This window comes from Gopherus flavomarginatus, chromosome 2 (genome assembly GCF_025201925.1).
Source record: "Gopherus flavomarginatus isolate rGopFla2 chromosome 2, rGopFla2.mat.asm, whole genome shotgun sequence".
Classification (NCBI taxonomy): Eukaryota; Metazoa; Chordata; order Testudines; family Testudinidae; genus Gopherus; species Gopherus flavomarginatus.
This window is the reverse complement of record NC_066618.1, coordinates 71,063,287-71,088,641: the sequence shown is the minus strand read 5'-3', so window position 1 is coordinate 71,088,641 and position 25,355 is coordinate 71,063,287. Positions and strand designations below refer to the sequence as shown.

Here is a 25,355-nt window from a genome sequence, read left to right as displayed (position 1 = left end):
CTCTAATCTGACTTCTTCAAGGATATTATGGACAAAACTTTCAGTTGATGGACTCTAAAGCCTCTCTACATTATGGACCCAACTCTGCAGTCCTTATTCACATTGGTCAGCACATATACATGTGCATAGTCTCATTGATATACTCATGAGCATATGTCTATTGCCTTCAATGGGACTATTCACACATTGCATGCTCATCCCCTGTTCCAGGCAGATACACCCCAGCTGCTGGGTGAGCACCGTGCCTCTCTCCACCACAAGGGTGACCAGACAGCAAGTGTGAAAAATCAGGACAGGATGGGGCTGTAATAGGAGCCTATAGAAGAAAAAAACCCAAAATCAGGACTGTCCCTATAAAATCAGGACATCTGGTCACTCTATCCACCACACTGACAAGAGGGAGGGCTAATGCTAGCTTTACTTCTCACATGGGAAGGTGGGTCCCTGCTGCTACTGGAAGGGAGAAGGAAAGCTCATGCTGCTAATCATGCCTCTCTGGGAAAGGAGCTGGACCACTGCCACCATCACTCCAAGTGGTAGGTAGGGCCAGAGGGAAGACCCACCAGGGTAGAACTGTGCCATGGTGTACCTAGGCCCCACACTGCCTTAATCCAACACTGAATACAAAGTTGGCCTATGACAGCTGCTCAATAGCTACATGACTGAGTGAACACCAAGTATGCTGGTGACTTACTTATAAAACAAGGGTATTGCACAAATGTTGCCAATTTTTCAGATCTTTCCCTAAGAAAAAACAATTAACCAATCTGCAAGGGAGATCTCATGTGCATCCATTTAACTACAGTGCCAGTTCCAGTTCATGCAGTTACTGTACACTATGTCCCAGTCTGTTGAATCATATAACAGTGACACAATGCCTAACCCTGGAAGATTTTTCCTAATTAATGTTCCATGACTAATGCAAAAATTAGGAGAGATAATTGTGTTAGTTATACTTTGGGGGCAAAGCTTTCACGAACAAAGCCTGATGAACAGCGTGATTCCCAAATGCATGCCTGCATAAAAAGCTTTCACAAAATGGAATCACAGAGAACTTTGAGGGAACTTTTATTTTCATCTTTTGTCCTCAGTCTCTCATTTTCAAATGTCACCTTCCTGAATCTTTAAGAGCCTCCTATACATCTAGACAGATATAGAAAACTTATAACAACTGTACAGTTTTATTCCTGGTTTGGGTTTTCTTGTGATTTTGTCCCAGGTCCAACTTTTACTTTAACCCCTAGAGTTAACAAGAAGTTAAAAATCTCAACCCATTAACAATAAGTGTCTTTTTACGTATTCATGAAGGAGGGCTCCCATTAAGTTTGGTACTTAAATAGATATTCAGATAAATAGAATGTACAAGCTGAAGGTCAGCAATAAACTCTTTTACTGTATTGTTTTTACTAAAAGACAGACTTAAAATGGTGTTGTAGCAACCAGGCAAGGTACTAACAAACTTCAACAGGACTTTATTTTTAAAGTGGAAACCTCTGTACCAAGCTGCTGCTGCACCCTCTGTAACTCTCGCTCTGCCTCCTCAACTCCTCCCCCCTCCTTCCTGTTTCCTGTCCTGTCAGACTCCCAACAGCCAGTGCTCCCAGTTCTAATAATTTCAAGCAACATCTAAACACCACAAGTGGTCATTGCCTTTCTATAGTTTTTAAAGCAGATAACTGAGGCGAACTACTCATTCATGGGGCATTTGTCCAGAAATTCTTCTTCAAGGTGGCCTATGAAGAGGCTGCCATATTGGGGAGCTATCCTAGTACCCATGGCTGTTCCCATGGTTTGGACATGGAAACAGTTAGAGAGGTGACTGATAGCTAAGTCAATTTGCTTCAGGGCATCTCAGGAGGGTGGCTTTCCCCTTGGAACACTTAACAACTTCCTCATCTAGGAATCCAACATAAAACCAAGGCAGCTGTGTTTTTAAGGAGTTCAATTAATGCTTAATGGGTTTCAGTTTCAGGTACTCTTACAATGCACCAATTGATAATTCATTTAATTTAATGTTCCATCATTTACAGCAGTGGCAGGTTCCATTACAGTTTCTTGGCATAGGTATGCTTGGGAAGAGAGAGGTGAGGCTGCAAGGCACCTCATTTTTCAGTCCAGCACATCCACCCAGACCCTACATGAGAATATCCAACAACCTGCTTCTGTGTTGGCTATGACAATTCATTCTATGCTGTAAGTTTTTCAGAGAATGAAGGACATAAAAGCCTGACTGCTGAGCCACTACCTGAGAGTCACAGTCACAAGCAAACAGGCTTCAGATAAGTGTTGCTTAATTTGCCAAATGGAAACAGGTTTAATGAAGCTCATCCTCAGCTCTGTAGAAAAACTGTTCAGAAAGCAGGTTGCCTTGCTGAGAGGGAACCCAACAGTGGGATTAGAAGTGTTTTGAACATCCAAAAGTGGCAGTGGGGAGCATAGTAGGATAAACCATAGGATTCCAGATTTGATGGACCAATCTCCAGCAAAGGGCAATACCAGTTGCTTCAGAGGAACAAAGGAAGATGTAAACCCCCCATATTTCACTTAACACTGCAATATTGTAAAATGGGGGTAAATTTCTTCCTGTCCCCAATTCCAGACCAGTTTCTTCAATAAAGCATGCTGATGTCTCTTAGCAGGTGGAACTGCAGATGCTATTCATGTTCTTACTAATAATCCCATTTTTGAATTTTACTGTGCTATTTGGCTCAATATCATATCTGAATTTGAATCTAATAATAATAGCATTGATTCCATAGCCTTAGTTTAGAAAAGCACTTAATCTTTTTGTTTCAGTCCACTCTTATTCAGGACAGCACCTACTTAATCTTAATCCCAAACAGGGATGCATTCCTGAATCAGGACTATATTAATGAAGAAATACACAACAATTCATCATATTCTGCCTGTATTTCACCTTGAAAGGAGAGCCATTATTGCTAAATTTAAGCTAATGTAGGATGACAGAACAATTCTATAGGATAGCATCAAGTTTCTGCTAAATGCTGTGTCCCAGTGAGCATTCAGCTTGTGTTCCACACACCAGTGTGAGACAGAGTGACAAAGATTCAATGTAGAGGACAGACGACTTGCTCATGAAGGAAACTTACAATGCTGTGGGACTCGTTGCTTTAATGGAAATAACTTAAACCTCAATTCTGTGATGTTTTATTTCTGCTGTAAACAACAAGGAGCAACAAATTTGTGGGCAACATAGGTAATTTGGAAACTAAACCAAAGAAAATGCTAAGCTATGTGTATGCAACCTACCCCAAGACCTAGATTTTCAAAGGACTCTCCAGCCTAACTTCTAGCTCCCTATCTGATATTTTGTGCATGAAAACTTTATTCATATGTACAAAACTTGATGTTGGCAGGCACAGATGAGATAGACAACTATGTAGAGTGGGATTTTCAAAAGCATTCAATAACAGCCTAAAGCTGCTCCCATTGAAGTAAGGAGAAGGGGTGAGAAGGGGGTGCCATGGACTTCAGTAGGGGCAGAATTAGGCCAAAGGTGAGTGTTTTTGAAATTCTAACTACTAACGACCCAATTAGTACATGTAACTATTGTTTGCACTGTCACAATTGTGGATGCTAATTTTGAGGCTGAGATGATAAAGCTTGAAAATACGACTCTTTAGCCCAGGTTTTTGTGAACTATATTTTTCACCAGAAAATGTCACAATTTTGTGTGTAAATTACAGTGGTGACATGCATAAATTAAGCATACATTTTTGCTAGCACACAGGGCCGGCTCTAGGGTTTTTGCAGCCCCAAGCGGCCGGGGAAGGGAGGGAGCCACGATCAGCGGCACTTCGGCGGCAGCTCTACTGAGGGACCCGCCATCGAATTGCCACCAAAGAGCTGGTTGGCTGCCCCAAGCACCTGCTTGCGGTGCTGGGTGCCTGGAGCCAGCCCTGCTAGCACAGCTTCATGCAGAATTCTGCAAGTCAGACTTGAGAGTGCAAGGTCTGAATTCTGCCATCAGATACATGCATACAGCTCCCAATGAAGACTTCAATAGGAGTTTTTGGTGCATATATCAGATTTAGACTTAAACTTTTGTCTATCAGATAAATTCCTATTGGGTGGGCTATTGTGATGAAATAACCAGTTGGAAGCATCCCACTTTTCTATTCCCTATGGAGAGCAATAAGACAGATTTATCAAAGAGCAACAGAGATAAGTTATTTTGTTTTTCAAATTTTAGCTAGAGAAGGACAAAATTTATATCCAAAATTCCACTTAAAATATATTCAGGGACTTTCAGACCCAGGTCGTGGATTCAACCTATTAGAGAGGCAAAATTCAGAATTAGATTTTGAACTGCCACCACCCTTATGGGAAAAAAGGGGCTGTTTGGATCCAGGGTTTAGATTCAAGACCACCTCTAATTTTAGCATACAAATAGCATTTATTAATTAAAATAAAAGGCAGACAAATGAACACTTCTAATGATAAGTACCAAATGTCTGCATTTAAACAAAATTAGTGCTATGTTAATAAAATCCAAGCACATATGTAGATAATAGCACAATCCAGTATTTATGAAGTGCTTTCTGTTACACAAGTACCTCTCTCCCTCCTTCCTGCTGAACTCCAGCAGACTGTCTGCTTTGGCTGACTTCCATCTCAGTACTTCAGCAGGTCTGGCAATCAACATTGGGACAGTTACTGATATCAGGAAAGGCCTGGCTTCCCCTGTGACACAGAGGGTGAGTAAGTGAGTTAAATCCTATTTCCCTCTCTCAGCGGATTTTTTTTTTATTCCCTTAAGGCTCTTTTATGCTTTTAAGATGCAACAATCCTTCAGTGGGAACACAATGCCTCCCAGTGCTCAATGCCACAATTTTAGAGGGGACAGCATATGTTTTCCTCTGAGCCTGGTTACTGACCAACATGGAGAAGGGTTGGAAGCACAAACTTGCCTCTTCCTGCTGTCTCCATTGGCACTAGCCAGGAACCGTCAACATGCTCAGGAGAATGGGAGGACTGTAATTAGTCCTGACTGCTTCAGTTCTGCACAGGGATGCAGGAGGTTAGAGAAGAGGATTCTTGCATCCTTCTCCCCATATATGTGCAGAGACCCTACATTTTTACCTGGTTAACATTCTTTGTTAAAGCTGTTAGTAATGAAGACCATATGCGGTTACTTTTGGTAAACTGCAAATAATGTATCAAAAGTGACCAACTTCAGAGCAGAGCTTCAACTGATTTAGATCAGCATAGCTCCACTGACTTCCACAGAGCTACCCTGATTTACACCAGCTGAGGATCTCACCCTTTACACAATATATAAACACACACACCAGAAAAGAAAGGCAGACCAAGCAGGGATCTGTGAAGGCAACGAGCATGCTGTCTTGTGGGAAGTAAATCCAGATGCGCACACAGGAACAGGTCCAACGCTGTTATGCTGGCAAAGGTCCAGCAGTCTGCTTTACACTGACAGACTGTGCTCTAATGACTGATTCTACCAGCAGTTCTGGGGTTCTTAGCTTACAGTCATATGGTGGCCTTAAAGGGACTCACCATTAAAACAAGCAGCATAATTAAATGTAAATCTGTACCATTCCATTCCAGGATGCTGAGTTATTAGTTTGCCTATTTAAAAAAAGTTAGGGAGCCTAATGAGTAATGTCTTTGTCTTTGGCATCTGTATTTTGGGCCAGAGCTCACCTGTCACAAATCAGCATAGCTCCATTGACTTGCAATTGAGCTCCCCTGACTTACACCAGCTACAAATCTGGCCCTTTGTGTTCAGTATAAAGCATATTCAACATCTGAAATCTAAGGCTAGATCCACAGGTACATTGCACTTGGCTTTGAAGCCAAAAGGAGCCACACAGAATTCCAATACTGGAGACGCAGCCCTGATTTTATAAAATGTGAATAGTCCCCCAGGAGGAACAGAACGTGGTGGTGTTGGTCAGGAAGTTGTCGAGAAGGCTACGGACATGCCTGCTTTGGTAACAAAGCTATCTGAAAAGAGAACTAGACTGTCTGATGTTATTTTTAATAAGAACGGGTTTAGTGATAGTTTGTCAAAACGTTTATCAGCCAACATAGTAAAAGAAAATAATACAAGAGATTATTTTATTTTGTTTGTTTACAACAATTTAGGGCTTGTCTGAATGAGGAAAAAGCCCACAGTAACTGGTGAGCACAAGCTACTCCACTCTAACTCCCCGTGTGGACATACTTACTGCACAGAGTGCCATCTGGTGGTTTAGTTTAATACACTTCCAAGGGGCATTAAGCGAATGTACACAAAGGCCCTCTTTAGGCTATGTCTACACTTACAACGCTAGTAGAGTACATACACAGCACACCCAGCTAGCACTGGTTGTCATAACTTAGTCCCAGATTTGGACCTTAGCGTCCAAAATATGGGGGTTAGCATTAAAACCTCCAAGCTTAGTTACCAGCTTGGACCTGGTACGGCTGCCACCACCCAAAAAATTAGAGTGTTTTGGGGCACTCTGGTCCCCACAAAAACCTTCCCTGGGGACCCCAAGACCCAAATCCCTTGAGTCTCACAACAAAGGGAAATAATCCTTTTTCCCTTCCCTCCTCCAGGTGCTCCTGGAGAGATACACAGAAGCAACCTCCGTGAATCCAAGCAGAGGGAGTCCACCCTCTGTAATTCCAGTCCTGGAAACAAAAGCACTTTCCTCTTCACCCAGAGGGAATGCAAAATCAAGCTAGCAAATCCAACACACACAGATCTCCCCCTGATTTCTTCCTCCCACCAATTCCCTGGTGAATACAGACTCAATTTCCCTGAAGTTCCCCACTAAAGAAAAACTCCAACAGGTCTTAAAAGAAAGCTTTATATAAAAAAGAAAGAAAAATACATAAAAAATGGTCTCTCTGTATTAAGGTGACAAATACAGGGTCAATTGCTTAAAAGAATATTGAATAAACAGCCTTATTCAAAAAGAATACAAATCAAAGCACTCCAGCCACTATAGACATGTAAATACAAAAACAAGAAACCATGTTTGGTACTCACACTTGGAAAAAGAAGATTAGAAAACAGAAATCACTTCTCAAAGCTGAGAGAAAAGCAGACAGACAGACAAAGACTCAGACACAACCTTCCCTCCACCCAGAGTTGAAAAAAAATCCGGTTTCCTGATTGGTCCTCTGGTCAGGTGCTTCAGGTGAAAGAGACATTAACCCTTAGCTATCTGTTTATGACACGCCCCCCAAATTGCAGACAGTGGGGAAGCTCACTGGCGGAGATTTCCTTCTAGAACTTTAAAATAAACAGATTAATACAACACATGCACCTTTACATATACCACTAAGTATATAACTAACAGACTTTAACATTTTAAGAACACTTTTTAACTACTAGATTCTGGGAAACTGTCACGGGAGAGTGCACCCGCTACTTTGTTAGAAGCTTTTGTGATGTGCTGAATTTCAAAATCAAAATCTTGGAGTGCTAAACTTCAACGAAGAAGTTTCTTGTTGTTTCCCTTGGCAGTATGGAGCCACTTTAGTGCAGCATGGTCAGTTTGTAGTTGGAACCGCCATCCCCAAACATATGGGCGTAGCTTTTCCAGGGCGTACACAATGGCATAGCATTCCTTTTCACTGACTGACCAGTGACTTTCCCTCTCAGACAGTTTTTTGCTGAGAAACACGACAGGATGGAAGTTGTGATCTGTTGCTTTCTGCATGAGCACTGCTCCTATACCATGCTTAGATGCATCCGTGGTTACCAGGAATGGCTTGTCAAAATTCGGGGCCCTGAGCACAGGGTCAGACATGAGCATCGCCTTAAGCTGGGTAAAGGCCTTTTGACACTCATCAGTCCACTTAACTGCATTTGGCTGGGTCTTTTTGGTCAGGTCGGTCAGTGGGGCAGCGATTTGGCTGTAGTGTGATACAAATCGCCTGTAGTATCCGGCCAAGCCTAAGAAGGATTGGACCTGCTTTTTGGACCGTGGGACAGGCCACTTTTGGATAGCATCCACCTTGGCCTGTAGGGGGTTTATGGTTTCTCGACCCACCTGGTGCCCCAGGTAAGTTACTCTATTTTGGCCTATTTGACACTTTTTGGCCTTAACAGTTAGTCCGGCCTGCCTGATGCGCTCAAAGACCTTTTCCAGGTGTAGTAGGTGTTCGGGCCAGGAGTCTGAAAAAATGGCCACATCATCGAGGTAGGCAACTGCAAATTTTCCCAGTCCTGCTAGTAGACCATCTACCAGCCTCTGGAAGGTGGCGGGTGCATTTCGAAGGCCGAAAGGAAGGACATTGAATTCATACACCCCCGCATGGGTGACGAATGCTGACCTCTCCTTGGCAGGTTCATTTAGTGGTACTTGCCAGTACTCCTTGGTTAAGTTTATTGTAGAGATGAACTGGGCCCGTCCCAACTTTTCCAATAGCTCATCGGTACGTGGCATTGGATAGTTGTCCGGACGAGTTACCGCATTTAGCTTACGGTAGTCCATGCAAAAGCGTATTTCCCCATCTGGTTTGAGTACCAGAACCACTGGAGATGCCCATGCACTGGTAGATAAGCGGATTATACCCATTTGTAGCATGTTTTGTATCTCCCGTTCTATAGCAGTTTGGGCATGAGGAGACACCCAGTAGGGTGGGGTTCTGATTGGGTGAGCATTACCTGTGTTAATGGAGTGGTATGCCCGTTCAGTCCGTCCTGGGGTGGCTGAGAACAATGGGGCGAAGCTAGTGCACAGCTCCTTGATTTGTCGCCGCTGCAGACGTTTCAGGGTGGTTGAGAGGTTCACCTCTTCCAAGCCACCGTCTTTTTTCCCGTCGTAGTAGACACCGTCAGGCCACTCAGCATCATCTTCCTGGACTGTAAACTGACAAACCTGTAAGTCTCTGGAATAGAAAGGCTTGAGAGAATTAACATGGTACACTCTGGGCTTTAGTGAGGAATTGGGAAATGCTATGAGGTAGTTCACAGTTCCCAGGCGCTCTTGGACCGTGAATGGCCCTTCCCATGATGCTTCCATCTTATGGGCCTGTTGCGCCTTTAAGACCATAACCTGGTCTCCTACCTTGAAGGAACGTTCTCTGGTATGTTTGTCATACCAAGCCTTTTGCGCTTCCTGAGCATCCTTTAGGTTCTCTCTAGCAAGGGCTAAAGAGTGTCGGAGGGTGCTTTGTAGGTTGCTTACAAAGTCCAGAATGTTAGTTCCTGGAGAAGGCGTAAATCCCTCCCATTGCTGCTTCACCAACTTTAATGGCCCCTTAACCTCGTGGCCATACACAAGTTCAAACGGTGAAAACCCTAAACTGGGATGTGGTACAGCCCTGTAGGCAAACAGCAACTGCTGCAACACTAGGTCCCAATTATTGGAGTATTGGTTGACGAATTTTCGTATCATGGCCCCCAAAGTTCCATTAAACCTTTTCACCAGGCCATTGGTTTGATGGTGGTACGGGGTGGCAACCAAGTGATTCACCCCATGAGTTTCCCACAGTTCTTCTTCGAGTGATTGCTCATATCCATTCCAGTTAGGTGTGTGCGCCGCGCGTGCACATTCGTCGGAAAACTTTTACCCTAGCAACTCAGTGGGCCGGCAGGTCGCCCCCTGGAGTGGCACCGTCATGGTGCTCGATATATACCCCTGCCGGCCCACCCGCTCCTCAGTTCCTTCTTACCGCCCGTGTCGGTCGTTGGAACAGTGGAGTGCAGCTTAGCTGACCTCCACTTCCCTAGCTACTCGTAGTTCTAGTATATAGTTATGCAGTTATAATCCTTTTATATATATATTTGTATAGTTATACGTTTTTTCTTTGCTAACATAGTTAGTTTAGTAATAGTTAGCAGGGTTCAGGAAGTAGCCCCTTCCCTGCACCCGGTGCCGGAGCCCATGCACGGCTCACCGGGTTTTAAAATGGGCTCGGCCTGCCAGAAGCCAATGCCGAAGGGAGATCCACACGACTCCTGTTTGAAGTGCCTCAGGGAATCACACTTGACAGCTAAGTGCCCCATTTGCAAGGCTTTTAAGCCGAGAACAAAAAGGAGAGGGACTTTCACTTACCCCTCCACCTTTGGCACCGAGCGATGATCAAGCGGCTGGCAGAAGCACCTCCTCGGCACCGGACCCCGCCGGTACTGCCAAGGCCTTTCGGCACCGGCCGTCGCCGGCACCGAAGTCGACTCGGCACCGCTCCCTTCCTCCAAGGTCGAGAGAGCCTACAATTCCTGCTGGTGCCTGACGGCTCCCCGGCATGCGCCGTGGTTGAGCCCCCTGCTCCTGCTGCTTCCGTGCCACCTGCATCGCAGCCAGAGAGCTCGTCTAAGTTGGATTGCCCAGCACCAACACCTGCAGAGGCACCGATGACATCGGCACCGTCGATTCCAGTCCCCCAGGGCCATTGAATCCAGTGCCTGACAGCTCCCCGGCACGCGCTGTGGTAGAGCTTACTGCTCCCGCTGCTTCTGTGCCAATGGCACCACAACCGGAGAGCTCGTCTAAGTCGGATCGCCCGGCACCGACACCTGCTGAGGCACCGACGACGTCAGCACCGTCGATCCCGGTCCCACAAGGGCCGTTGAATCCGGTGCCTGACAGCTCCCCGGCACGCTCCGTGGTTGAGCTTACTGCTCCTGCTGCTTCCGTGCCAACTGCACCGCAGCCAGAGAGCTCGTCTAAGTCGGATCGCCCAGCACCGACACCTACCGAAGCTCTGACGACCTCGGTACCATCGATCCCGGTCCCACGAGGGCCGTCGAATCCGGTGCCTGACAGCTCCCCAGTATGCACTGTGGTTGAGCCTGCTGTTCCCTCCACGCCGGAGACATTACCAGCGGCGAGGGATCTCATTGCCATGACAGAGTCGATGCTGCCTGACCTCGGCACCGCCGGTGCGGGTAATACAGTCTCTTGCCAAGCCTCCCTTCATATGACCGTCCTCTGTCGGCACAGCAGAGTGGCACCGTTCATGATCACGGTCCCGCAGACGCTCTAGGTCCCGTCGGCACACCCGACACCACTTGCAGTCCCGGTGCTGTTTTCCTCATCGGTACTGGTCGCACTCGCCGCACCGGTCGGTATCCCGTTCGCCGACCCGCTACTATCGGCACCGTTCCGACTCCCGGCACCGCGACAGGTACCGGGACTCCCGTAACCTCTCCCCGAGCCTCAAGATCTCGGTCGACCTCCCGGCACCGTTCTGGTTGCAGGTCTGGATCTCGTTCCAGGTACCGGTACGCCTCCCGGTGCCGGTCCCCGGTGCCGAGTTGGGCAAGGTCCGATAGAGTCAGAGTCTCTGCCCATGCCTTTTTTTAGTACCTCCATGGCCATCCAGACACGCATCCGTGTCATCCCACATGCGCAGATCTTATGCTCAGGACCACGATTCTGATACGCCCCCCGACAACCTGAGGTGGAGGAGGTCCCAGAGGTAGAGGACCCAGTATGGTGCCCTCTAAGGGGTACGACTACTCGTCTGTCCACTCGCCTCTCTGCTCACTAGTCTTTCAGTCTGTTAAGGAGAGGTATTGGCATGGCCAGCGGGCGCCAGCCCCGAAACCGAAGGAGGCTTGGCGAATGAACCTACTTGGCCGCCAGGTGTACTCTGCAGAGGCCCTGCAGCTCTGGGTAGCAAAGCAACAAGCCTTGCTTAGCTGCTATAATTATAGCACCTGGGTGAAGGTAGTTTAGTTTATGGAGTTTCTCCCTCAAAACTCCCGCCAAGAGTTTGCTGCCGTCTTGGAGGATGGGGGAAAAAGGTACCCAGAGCGTCCCTCCAGGCCTCGTTGGACGCAGCAGACTCAGCAGCCAGGACTCTGGCCTTTGGTGTCGCCATGAGGTGCATCTCATGGCTTCAGGTTTCAAACCTCCGGCCGGAGCTGCAGTATGCCATTCAGGACTTACCCTTTGTTGGTAAAGGCCTCTTCGCGGCAAAGACAGCCCCAGGCTGCGAAGCCTGATGGACAGTAGGGTCCTAATGCGCTCTCTCAGCATGCATATGCCAGCGACCAAACGCAGGCCTTTCTGTCCCCAGACGCCATACTCTGTGCCTAGCCAGAGACAGGACTTTGGCAAACGGCGAGGCCACGGTGGTCACAGACAAACGTCAGGACCCCTAAAGAGCCAAGGTCAAGGTCCCTCGCAATTACCACTGGGACCAAAGACGAACCTTCCAAGGTGCGCCTGAGGGCGGTGTACCAGTCACAGGCCGGGATCCCAATCCCGCTTTCTCCTGGCGTGGCCCCAGTTAATTTCAGATCGCTGGGTCCTGCGCACAGTGGAGCATGGATACCACCTCTAATTTGTTCCAACCCTGTTCCCCTTCCGGGACCCCTCTCACGAGCAATTCCTCGTACAAGAGGTGCAGGCGCCGACGGACGAAAGGGGCAAGGGGGTTTACTCCCGTTATGTCCTAGTCCCCCACTCGAACAGAGGTCTCAGACCTTCCTAGTCCTGCGCGGACTCAACCAGTTTAGGATAAGGTTGAAGTTCCGCATGGTATCCCTGGGAACCATTATCCCATCCTTGCCTCCTGGGGACTGCTATGCCGCCCTCGATATGAAGGACGCATACTTTCACAACGCCATCTTCCCTCCGCACAGGAGATACCTCCGCTTTCTAGCCAACCGTCAGTACTTCTGGTTTACGGTCCTACTGTTTGGCCTTTCTGCAGCCCCACAGGTATTGACCAAGTATACGGCCATAGTCGCCGCCTACCTTCGCTGATGTCGGATATGCGTTTTTCCATATCTGGACGATTCGCTTATCCGAGGAGACTCCGAGACACAAACCACTCAGCACGTGGGCATCGTCACGGTCTTATTCACAGGTCTAGGCCTGATGATTACTACAGAGCAATCCACTCTGGTTCCCATGCAGAGGTTGGACTTCCTAGGGGCTATCCTGGTTTCCGACCTAGCCGGAGCCTGCTTATCACAGCCGCGGTTTTAGGCGATGGCAACAATCATCCGAGGTCTGCAGACTTTCCCAACGACCTCGGCTCGCACTTGTCTCAGTCTCCTGGGTCCATGGCTGCCCGCAAGTTTGTAACCAAACACGCCAAGCTCCACCTCCATCCTCTCCAAGTCCGGCTCACCTCGGCGTACCGCCTGGACAGGGAGCCAATGGTCATGGTAGTCACCGTTCCCTCGAGCACCTTAGGCTCCCTAGAGTGGTGGCTAACTCCCTCCCTGGTGTGGGCAGGGATGCGGTTCCATCCGCCCCAGCCCTCACTGCCCCTGACGATGGACGCATCATCTCTCTGCTCGAGTGCTCATGGTCACCTCCGAGCTTAAGGCCTTTGGTCTTCTCGGGAGCTGGCATTCCACATCAATGCCCCAAAAATGAGAGTAGTCCGCCTGGCGTGCCAGGGGTTCCAGCGGCAGCTGCGAGGCCGTGGTATCTCGGTGTTTACAGCCAACACAACGGCCATGTGCTTCATAAATAACCAGGGAGGGACATGGTCCTCCCCCCTTTTGTCAGGAAGCCATCCATTTCTGGGACTTTGGCATGGCCCACTCGATGGAGCTGGTGACGTCCTTTCTCCCAGGCGTTCGGAACGCCTTGGCGCTTTGACTCAGCAGGTCTTTCCTGTCTTACGAGTGGTCACTCTGCCCCATGTGAGGCGTTCTGCTTTCCAGAAGTGGAGATTTTTCCTCACATAGACCTGTTCGCTCACCGCGAGAGCAGAAAATGCCAGATGTTCTGCTCCTTCCAAGGTCTCTCCTCGGGATCGATCTTGGACGCATTCCTGATGCCATGGAAAGGCCAACTCCTTTATGCCTTCCCACTGTTCCCACTGGTTCTTTAGGTCCTACTCAAACTCCTCAGGGGCAGAGCGCGCATCATCATGATCACTCCAGCGTGGTCCAGGCGGCAGTGATATACCACGTTGTTCGGCCTGTCAATAACCAACCCAATTACCTTGCCACCCCACCCAGACCTCATCACTCAGGGCCATGACAGGCTTCGTCACCCAGACCTGCAGCCTCTTCGCCTCACGGTGTGGCTGCTGCGTAACTGAGCCGGGGTGGCACGAAGCCTTCCACCTGGTCAACATACCTGGCCGAGTGGAAGCGTTTCTTCTACAGGTGCAATATGCTCGATCTTGCTCCTACTGAGATCTCGATCCCCTCTATTTGGCCTGCCTCTGGCCTTCAGCGGCAGGACCTGGCGGTATCATCGCTGAGGATACACTTGGCAGCCATCTCTACCTTCCAGCCAGGCTAAGGTGGACGTTCCGTGTTCTCACACTGTATGGGTTCGAGGTCCCTCAAGGGCTTGGAGCGCTTGCACCCTCGAGTGCGCCGCCCAGCCCCAACCTGGGACCTCAACCTAGTTTTAACCAGACTTATGTCTTCCCCATTCGAGCCATTCACGACCGGCCCTCTGCTATACCTGTCTTGGACGACAACTTTCCTCGTAGCTGTTACATCGGCCAGACGAGTCTCCGAGCTCAGAGCTCTTAAGGTGGTTCCGCCGTACACTAGGTTTCACAAAGACAAGGTGCAGTTACGACCACACCCGGCTTTCCTCCCTAAGGTGGTTTCGGCCTTTCATGTTACCCACAGCTCAACGCAATGGGCGCAACAATTGCACTCCCTGGACATCTGTAGAGAGCTTGCATTTATATTGCGCTGACAGAACCATTTCGTAAGGTGCCCCAGCTCTGTCACAGTAGCAGACCAAAGGGAAGGCTTGCTTGTTTTCCTCTCAGAGGATCTCATCTTGGGTGATGGTGTACATCCGCACTTGTTATGATTTGGCTCATATTTCCCCAAGCCACATCACCATGCATTCTACCAGGGCTCAGGCTTCATCTGCCGCCTTGTTGGCTCGTGTTCCTACCCACGAGATCTGTCGCACAGCTCCACTGGTCCTCGGTCCATACCTTTGCTTCGCAGTATGCCCTGGTTCAACAGTCAAGAGATGCTGTAGCCTCTGGCTCAGCAGTTTTCATTCTGCCACATTTCACTCCGACCCCACCGCCTACGTAAGGCTTGGGATTCACCTAACTGGAATGGATATGAGCAATCACTCGAAGAAGAAAAGACGGTTACTCACCTTTGTAACTGTTGTTCTTCGAGATGTGTTGCTCATATCCATTCCACACCCGCCCTCCTTCCCCACTGTCGGAGTAGCCGGCAAGAAGGAACTGAGGAGCGGGTGGGCCGGCAGGGGTATATATCGAGCACCATGACCGCGCCACTCCAGGGGGCGACCTGCCGGCCCACTGAGTTGCTAGGGTAAAAATTTTCCGACGAATGTGCACGCGCGACGCACACACCTAACTGGAATGGATATGAGCAACACATCTCGAAGAACAACAGTTACAAAGGTGAGTAACAGTCTTTTTTTCCATGGTCCCTGCCAGGAAATTAGATCCTGAATCTGTAAGGATGTCGGAGGGCCAACCTACCCTGGCAAAGATGTCTTTTAAGGCCAGGCACACAGTGTTAGCCCTGGTGTTGCCTAGAGCTACTGCTTCCGGCCATCGGGTAGTAAAGTCCACTCAAGTCAGTATGTACTGCTTTCCTCTGGGTGTCTTTTTTGGGAAAGGACCCAGAATATCCACAGCTACTTGCTGAAATGGGACCTCAATTATGGGGAGTGGCTGGAGAGGGGCCTTGACCTGGTCCTGAGGCTTACCCACTCTTTGGCACACCTCACAAGACCGAACATACTTGGCAACGTCCTTGCCCATCCCCTCCCAGTGGAAGGACTTCCCCAACCAGTCCTTGGTTCTGTTCACCCCAGCATGGCCACTGGGATGATCATGGGCTAAGCTTAAGAGCTTCCCCCGGTACTTAGTTGGAACCACCAACTGTTTTTGCGGCTGCCATTCTTCCCGGTGTCCACCAGAAAGAATTTCCTTGTATAAAAGTCCTTGGTCTATAACAAACCGGGATCGATTAGAAGAGCTGAGAGGCGGTGGGGTGCTCCGTGCCACCGCCCAAGCTTTTTGAAGGCTATCAGCTTCCTGCTCAGTCTGGAACTGTTCCCTTGAGGCTGGGGTCACCAGTTCTTCCTCAGACTGTGCACTTGAGCTTGGTCCCTCTGGAAGCAATGTAGGTGATGGGGTTGGTTCCGTTGCTGGTGAACCGCTCTCCGCTGGTGCACCTGAGGGTATTTCAGGCTCTGGCTGAGCCTTTTGGGTATGGCTGTTTGTTGCTTCTGCCAGTTTTGGCTCGCTGGCGCCCTCTGGCGTTGAGTTTGAAGATGTGGTTGCACTTGCTGGTGCTGGTTGCTGTTCCAGTTCTGGGCCTGGGACTGGAGGTGCTGTGGCGGTTTCAGTGGTTAGCATGGTATCCGGGTCCACTACCTCTGTCTGGGTCTCTGGTAACACAGACGGGGTGTCTGTGGACGGCTCAGGGACAGGAATGGGTCTGGAAGCTTGCCTGGTTTGGCTACGTGTAACCATTCCCACTCTCTTGGCCCGCCTCACCTGGTTGGCCAAGTCTTCCCCCAGTAGCATGGGGATAGGATAATTGTCATAGACTGCAAAAGTCCACATTCCTGACGAGCCTTTGTACTGGACAGGCAGTTCAGCTGTAGGCAAGTCTACAGGTTGTGACATGAAGGGGTAAATTGTAACTTTGGCCTTTGGGTTGATGAATTTGGGGTCAACGAAGGATTGGTGGATAGCTGACACTTGTGCCCCCGTGTCTCTCCACGCAGTAACCTTCTTTCCGCCCACTCTTAAATTTTCCCTTTGCTCCAAGGGTATTTGAGAGGCATCCGGGCCTGGGGATCTTTGGTGTGATGGTGGTGTAATGAATTGCACTCGCATGGTGTTCTTTGGACAGTTGGCCTTGATATGTCCCAGTTCATTACACTTAAAGCATCTTCTATCTGATGGGTCAGTGGGCCGAGGTGAGTTACTGGAGACTAGTGAGGTGGAAGAATAGGGCGTCTGGGGCTTTACTTGGGTTGTATGTGGGGTCTTTGGCTGTCCTCGGTTGTAGGGTTTATGGTCGGTGTGCCCCCTGGGGTATTCGTTCCCCTTGACCGTAGCTTTCTTGCTTTCTGCCACTTCCATCCATCTGGCTTCAATCTCCCCCGCCTCCGCGAGATTTTTGGGTTTTCCATCTTGTATGTACCGTGTGATGTCCTCAGGAACACCATCCAAGAACTGCTCCATTTGTATGAGGAGGTGCAGTTCTTCCAAGGTTTTAACATTGTGTCCTGATATCCAGGCCTCATAGTTTTTCCCAACGTAGTAGGCATGTTTGGGAAATGACACATCTGGTTTCCACTTTTGGGTTCAGAAACGCCGACGGGCATGATCCGGGGTTATCCCCATTTTGTATCTGGCCTTGGTTTGAAAAAGTTTATAGTCATTCATTTGCTGCTTAGGCATTTCAGCTGCCACCTCTGCTAAAGGTCCACTGAGCTGTGGCCTCAATTCAACCATGTACTGGTCTTCAGGGATGCTGTACCCAAGACAGGCTCTTTCAAAATTTTCCAAGAAGGCCTTGGTGTCATCACCTGCCTTGTAGGTGGGAAATTTTCTGTGCTGTGGAACAATTATTGGCGCAGGGTTGCTAGGGTTGGCTGTGTTTTGCTTAGCCTTTTCTAATTCCATGGCCTGTCGGTGGGTTTCTCTTAGGAGTTCCAACTCTCTCCTGTGGGTAGCCTCTTTTTCTCTTTCCCTCAGCTCCATGTCTTGTAGTCTTTTTTCCAGTTCTCGCCTGTGTTCAGCTTCTTTGATTTGTTCTTCGGCTTCCATTTTTTTTGTGGTAGGCATGGTTCCTGGTTTTTTTGTGTTGGGGTGCCCTCCGGTGTTTATCTTCTGAACTGCAGGCTCTGTTGCCTCCTGGGGTCTGCCTAGCAACAGTGCCTTTTCCCTTTTTTTTCTTTAGCTAATCTTTTCAATGTTAAGTAAACCAGAAAAGCCACTTTATTTGCATGTATATAGTGCTGGTATTTGCCTCCTAATGGGAGTGCTATTGTGTGACAAAAGACCCTTTGTCACAGCTTAATGGTTTCTTGCTTAATATGCAAGCCACAACTGCCAGAGAGAGCAGAAAAAAAATTCTCTCTGTTTCCTTTTTAAAACCAAACTGTTTCTCTATGCTAAAAAGCCCCTAGCAGAGAAAAGAAAAATATAATATTCCTACTGGCTTCTGGATTCTATCCCACCACTGCACACCATGTCATAACTTAGTCCCAGATTTGGACCTTAGCGTCCAAAATATGGGGGTTAGCATTAAAACCTCCAAGCTTAGTTACCAGCTTGGACCTGGTACGGCTGCCACCACCCAAAAAATTAGAGTGTTTTGGGGCACTCTGGTCCCCACAAAAACCTTCCCTGGGGACCCCAAGACCCAAATCCCTTGAGTCTCACAACAAAGGGAAATAATCCTTTTTCCCTTCCCCCCTCCAGGTGCTCCTGGAGAGGTACACAGAAGCAACCTCCGTGAATCCAAGCAGAGGGAGTCCACCCTCTGTAATTCCAGTCCTGGAAACAAAAGCACTTTCCTCTTCACCCAGAGGGAATGCAAAATCAGGCTAGCAAATCCAACACACACAGATCTCCCCCTGATTTCTTCCTCCCACCAATTCCCTGGTGAGTACAGACTCAATTTCCCTGAAGTTCCCCACTAAAGAAAAACTCCAACAGGTCTTAAAAGAAAGCTTTATATAAAAAAGAAAGAAAAATACATAAAAAATGGTCTCTCTGTATTAAGGTAAGACATGTTAATACAAAAACAACAAAACCATGTTTGGTACTCACACTTGGAAACAGAAGATTAGAAAACAGAAATCACTTCTCAAAGCTGAGAGAAAAGCAGGCAGACAGACAAAGACTCAGACACAACCTTCCCTCCACCCAGAGTTGAAAAAAATCCTGTTTCCTGATTGGTCCTCTGGTCAGGTGCTTCAGGTGAAAGAGACATTAACCCTTAGCTATCTGTTTATAACACTGGTATAAAGAGCCGTGTAGAGAATGAAGCAATGCTTAGGCAAGTAGAGCAGAGACAGACACGCCCGGAACCTTAGGGTATATGCCCTACATGACTCTTCGCACACTCAAGCAATGCCTCCCATAACTACGCTGTAATATTTAGCAGTCTAGTGTCCCACTCCCTCCCCCTACCAGAGCCCTTCACTGCCAAGTGTAGCTACACATTGCTATACATTGTGGTGTGGATGCTGTCTGCTTTTCACTGCTGTTTTACACATAGCCAACACACTGCCCCCAGTGTTGACAAAGCCTGAGTGTGTAGGAAGAGTGTTCACCTGGGGAGTTAGCGTGGAGTAGTTAGTGTACTTTAAATTCACACTCTAGCTTACTGCACACTAACATCCCCATCCTGTTTCTTTTGGGATTTTTGCAAGGCATGTCTCAAGGGTTTGTGGAATGAGTCCAGAGGACGCAGATTTTGTTGTTGCACACGTTTGCTGATATAGTTTCAGCTAGGAAGGGTTCTTTTATTTATTAAAGTCAAACTTGGCAGCCCAAAGTAATGCCCCCAAAATCCATATTTAGGTACTTACGTAAGTGGCCTGATTTTCAGAGGCCCTGAGGATCTCCAAGCTCCCATTGAACTCAATGCATAGCACCTCTGAAAAGCAGGTCACTTATTTTAAGTGCCTAAATATGCAAAAATCCACATTTGAAAAATGTTGGCCTTAATTTTTGTGTTAGAAATGATACAATGTGTTGGGGAGGAGCAGCTGGGGCAGACTCTGATCATACCTTTTGGAGATCTTAATTCCTTCTGTAAATCTCTCTCAGAAGTAATACACTCCTAATTAAATGTATCATTGATCCCTTTCATTTAGATTGAATAGAATCTGACTAGAGGATTGATAGATAATGCATTGAAAAGACCCTCGTGTTTTGACTCACTTTCTTCTCATTGCAACGTTGTGTAAACCTCACCCATTGTCTCTGAGTTGATTGTCTAGAGCTAGTGCACAGCTGAACAACTTGCCTTCAGTTAATTTGTACAATAGCATGTTAACTGCAGTACTGAGATCTGCTTATGGCATATTGATTTCTCAATGACCTTCTGTAGTTCCTGTCTCCCATACTATCAAAACATCCAAGTAAAATCTTTAAAGTTGAACTGAAATACCTGTAAAAAAAGGCTTAATTTATTATCAACATGGAAATGTGATCCTAGCTGTTATTGATAGGATCAAAGTTTTATGATACCTGCTGCTCCACCTGCCACCGGCTCCCACTCCTCTGAAATCCTGCACACTGGATAGACACCTCAGCACCCCTAAACTGACTCCCACTCTCCCCTTGGTTCCAAACACATTGTTAATCAATGGGAGTAAGATGCCTAACTACCTTTGAGAATATGAACCACATAATTTCTTTATGGGGGCTTGACTTCTGGCCAGCACTCAGTGAACTACCAGAACATGGCCAAGAAGAATTGCAGCCATTGTAATATAACTGTACTTTATACTTAAGATATATATAGCACTTTTCATCCTTAGATCTCAAAGCCCTTTGGGTAAGCAGTATTATCCCCATTTTGTAGATGAGGAAACTGAGGCAAGGAGTGGTTAAGTGACAACCAAGCACTGGAGTAGCACAGGTTTCTTGACTCATACTCCAGTACTCTATCTAATAAACTAGACTATATTTTCGCCATTCTACTGACCTTCCATGGTGTTATGTACCAATGAAAAGAGCTGCACAGCAGAAGCCAGTTACAGAGCACCAGAAGTTTTTTTCACTATATTCCAAGAGAGGGAATTTAATCAGGAACTATGCTATATATTCTAGAGTGCCATCAACAGGCACTTTAGTTATTAACTAGTTCCATATCTATTATCATTATGTATTTATTATTGGTATTACCATAGATTCTAGGAGATGTAGTCAAGACTCATTGTGCTAGGCAGTGTACAAAAACACAGAACAAAGAGAGGTCCTCTGCCCCAAAGTGATTGCAGATATAGAGCACTCCCATAATATAAGGATTACGTTACACCCCTGAAAAATACAAAAGACCCAACCTGATGAAGTTCCAAATAATTCCCAGAATGCATATGTAGATTTTTTTTTAAATCACAAATAAAATAGTTGAAAATCTGTTCTTCCTAGAATATGTGCCTGGCAAGACCTACGTTCAGACTTCCATTTTCCCTTTGTAACATTAGTTGATCAAATTATTAATAGCTGAAGAAGGGAGGGCCTGCAGCTCTGCACTGTTTAGGTCTTAATGAGATTACAAGCTACTGAAAGGGAAGCATAGAACCTTGAACTCAGGTCTTGCAAATAAAATCTCACCTGGTTCCTCCTAAGGAAAGTTAGCCCATGCAGCACTTGTTTTTATTAACATCACATGTATGGTATTATAATCCAAGTTCAAAACCTTTGTTTATTAAGTGTTATTCACTACACAATCCATTTAAAACACTGGAAATACTATTCTGAAGAAATAGCCATATAATTTAGATTGAGCAATGCTCCTAGGCAGCTACCAGTTCAAATACAGTTTCACTACAGTGGAGTACAAACATGAGCAGACAAATGCATGGCTGCCTTGGGACTGCACAAGATGTAGAGCAGTGGTAAACTTGCTCCAGGGGACAGACTTCTGAATTCATGTCGCCCCATTGAGCTCCACGTGGTCACATTGAACTCAGAGAGTTTACATGGGTGTAACTGAGGGAAGAATTTGGCCTGTGATATCGTTTCTTCATTGATTGTTACCAAATCTTTCTACTTTTATTGTAAGACTGTTTCAAATTATGATACTTTTATAAAGTTGTAACTTAACTGGCAGTCTCAGCTCATGAGAAGTTCAAGACTGGAAGAAGTAGAGAAGTTAGAAGTCAGGACTGAAAGGCATTGGCAGAGTAATGCAGAAGCAGCTTCATAAAGACCTGCTAAAACCAAACTCAGTTCATATAATTCAGGCTTGTTAGAGAGGGACGGAGGACCAGCTCTTATAAATGTTTGAGGTTCATTTAAAAAAGGCTGGGCTGAGATATAGCCACACAACCTAGAAGAAGCATAGGAGCTGGGGAAAGAAAAGATCAATTTCTCTCATCTGTTGCAGTAGCTTTCACTTACTCTTTGGTTTTCTGACCATTCTGCTACTGCCTGTTCTCTTCTCCTTTGAAGTAGTTTCCTCCACTAGCAGCCTTGGGACAGCATCAGTTGCCTGTGGTCATGGTGGCGTATTTCCCAGATAATTGACCTGGGTATCCAATGATCTTGTGTCTGACAGGTCCACATCCCTTGCAGTCACAGCAGGCAGTATCATTCTGGTATGGGTTGCTGTTATTACTGGGATGTCCCTACTTTAATGTGTAAGTGTTTTTGCTGGTAACTGCTGCATTAAGTGCAGACATCTTAGTCGTCTAGGAAGAGCAAGAGTCAGGCTAACTCTAATAGCTAATAATGCAAGGCTTCCAGGCAGAGCCTGGGCAAGTAAAAAAGAACTGTAAGAGAGGTTGTTTTGACCTTGTGTTAAAAAAAATAAAATGCAGACTATAGCAAAAACTGCTAAGAAAAGTAAAGTATCAAAAAAGAATATGTATAAACAAAATGCAGTTGTTGATCATTACTGTATGTAACAAACAGTATAAATGCTTGCCTTAATTGTTTATCGTTTGGGAAGACCTCCCCTTGTGCACTCTCCCCCTTGCAATATTGCTTAAGAATAAACTGCCTCTGACATGTTGCAACCAACCTAAGAGCAAAAACTGTGTTATTCTTCCACAGGAGGTAGCTCATCTAAGACGGTTTTTACTGGCATCAATAAAGAGATGTTTACTTTACCTTCTCAACAGAAATGTGTTTTGTTTTCATCTCATGTGTAGGGCCCTACCAAATTTATAGTCTATTTTGGTCAATGTCATGGTCATAGGATTTTAAAAATTGTAAATTTCATTATTTCACTATTCAAATGTGAAATTTCAGTGTTGTCATTTTAGGGGTCTTGATCCATAAAGAAGTTGTGAGGGGTCACACACTTATTGTAGTGGATATTGCGGTACTACTACCTTTACTTTTGTGCTGCTGCTGCTGGCGGCAGCACTGCCTTCAGAGCTGGGCAACTGGAGAGTGGTGGCTGCGGACCAGGAATCCAGCTCTGAAGGCAGAGCTGTTGCCAGCAGCTGTGGAGAAGTGAGGATGGTATGGTATTGTCATCCTTACTTCTTGTGACGTTATTGACATGAACTGTGATCTATAGATCATTGTTGCAACCAAGGTCCTGTAGTGGCACCAAATCTTGTACAAAGGTGGTCAAATAAGGTGTCTATCACAAGGTTATGGTTTGCTGGTTATGATCGTGCTATCTGTATACATGTATCATTTTTGTATTTAAAGTTATAAATATTGGCTCTATACTGTCTGTATTTCAAACTTGTGCTATGCTTCTGGGTGACACCTCAAACAATTTGTTATCAGCACTGCCTAGCCTGCTCGATGGCCCATTAAGGACCATCAGCTATTGTCATAAACAGATAGCTAAGGGTTAATGTTCTTTTACCTGTAAAGGGGTAACACCAGTAACCTGAAACACCTGACCAGAGGACCAATCAGGAAACAAGACTTTTTCAAATCTGAGTGGAGGGAAGTTTGTGTGTGAGTTCTTTGTCCTTTGTCTTGGGTCTGACCCTCTCAGCTATGAGAGTGATTTTTCTATCTCCAGCTTTCTAATCTTCTGTTTCCAAGTTGTAAGTATAAAGATAGTAAAACAATAAGGTTTATATTGTTTTCTTTTGTATTTACATGTGTATAGTTGCTGGAATGTGTTAAATTGTATTCATTTTGGATAAGGCTCTTTATTCATTTTTTTTTCTTTTAAGCAAATGACCCTGTATTTGTCACCTTAATACAGAGAGACCATTTTTATGTCTTTTTCTTTCTTTTTATATAAAGCTTTCTTTTTAAGACCTGTTGGAGTTTTTCTTTAGTGGGGACTCCAGGGAATTGAGTCTGCAGCTCACCAGGGAATTGGTGGGAGGAAGAAGTCAGGGGGAAAATCTCTTTGTGTTAGATTTACTAACCTGACTTTGCATACCCTCTGGGTGAGGGGGGAAGTACTTGTGTTTCCAGGACTGGAAACAGGGAGGGTGGAGTCCCTCTGTTTAGATTCACGGAGCTTGCTTCTGTATATCTCTCCAGGAACCCAGGGAGGGAACACCCGGAGGGGGGGAAGGGAAATGGTTTATTCCCCTTTGTTGTGAGACTCAAGGAATCTGAGTCTGGGGGTCCCCCAGGGAAGGTTTTGGGGAGACCACAGTGCGCCAGGCACTATATAGATTCCTGGCTGGTGGCAGCTTTACCAGGTCCAAGTTGGTAACTAAGCTTGGAGGTTTTCATGCTAACACCCATATTTTGGATGCTAAGGTCCAGATCTAGGAAAAATGTTATGACAGCTATACAACTGACCCATTGAGAGAAGGCAGATACACCTTGTGACTCAGCAAGGCATGCAGGGACATGCCTATGGAGAGAACACTAAGGTTTTTCCATGCCATGTGCTGGGTAGCTTGTGTTTGGAAAATAGGAAGCACAAGCCATATGGCAAAAGGACTATAAAAGGCAGCTGCATGATCTCCATTTTGTCTTCAATCCTGCTTCTTACCTCTGGAGGAACTTTGCTACACTGAAGCTCTGAACAAAGGACTGAATGACCCATTCAAGCTGTGGATGTACTCCAAATACTTGATTTGAACCTGCAGTTTATTCCATCACTTCTACAAGCCTGAACCAATAACTTTGCCATTACTGTATGTAATTGATTCTATTTAACCATTTTTAGCTCTCATCTATATTTCTTCCTTTCTATGAATCAACCTTTCGATTTTAGATTCTAAAGGATTGGCAACAGCATGATATGTGGATAAGATCTGACTTGTATATTGACCTGAGTCTGGGGATTAGTCCTTTGGGATTGGGAGAACTTTTTTTCCTTTTACTGGGGTATTGGTTTTCATAACCATTCATCCCCATAAGAAGCAGTGCTAGTGGTGATACTGGGAAACTGGAGTATCTAAGGTAGTGGTCCCCAACACAGTGCCCGTGGGCACCATGGCGCCTGCCGGGGCATCTATATGTGCCCACCTACTGACAAGGGAGCACCCCACCACAGAGGAGCGCAGCCACTGGACAAGCAGCCACCGAAATTCTGCCTAGAAGCGGCAATGTCAAGAAGCGTTGCCGCTGAAGTGCTGCAGACTCTCAGCAGCATTTCAGTGGCAATGCTGCTTGGTGTTGTCGCTTCTCGGCGGCATTTCGGCAGCTGCTTGTACGGTGACCATGCTCCTCGGCAGCATTTCGGTGGCTAGTCATCAGGCGCCCACCACACTGAAAGGTTGTGGACCACTGATCTAAGGGAATTGCTCGTATGACTTCTGGTTAGGCAGTAGAGTAAAACTGAAGTCCTCTCTGTTTGG

The 25,355-nt window shown here is 46.7% G+C and overlaps 2 protein-coding genes across 2 annotated transcripts in view; both read right to left on the bottom strand.

Annotated features, from left to right (window-relative positions):
- The window catches only part of LOC127044620 (uncharacterized), an 81,545-nt gene extending 64,369 nt beyond the window's left edge, over positions 1 to 17,176 (bottom strand). The window contains exon 1 of the mRNA XM_050939711.1: positions 16,294 to 17,176. Coding sequence (XP_050795668.1) covers positions 16,294 to 17,112 — 819 coding nt within the window. The 5' untranslated portion in view covers positions 17,113 to 17,176. The remainder of the gene's footprint in view (positions 1 to 16,293) is intronic.
- Positions 1 to 25,355, bottom strand: part of LOC127044059 (uncharacterized) — a 238,809-nt gene that overhangs the window by 95,514 nt on the left and 117,940 nt on the right. The window lies entirely within an intron of this gene.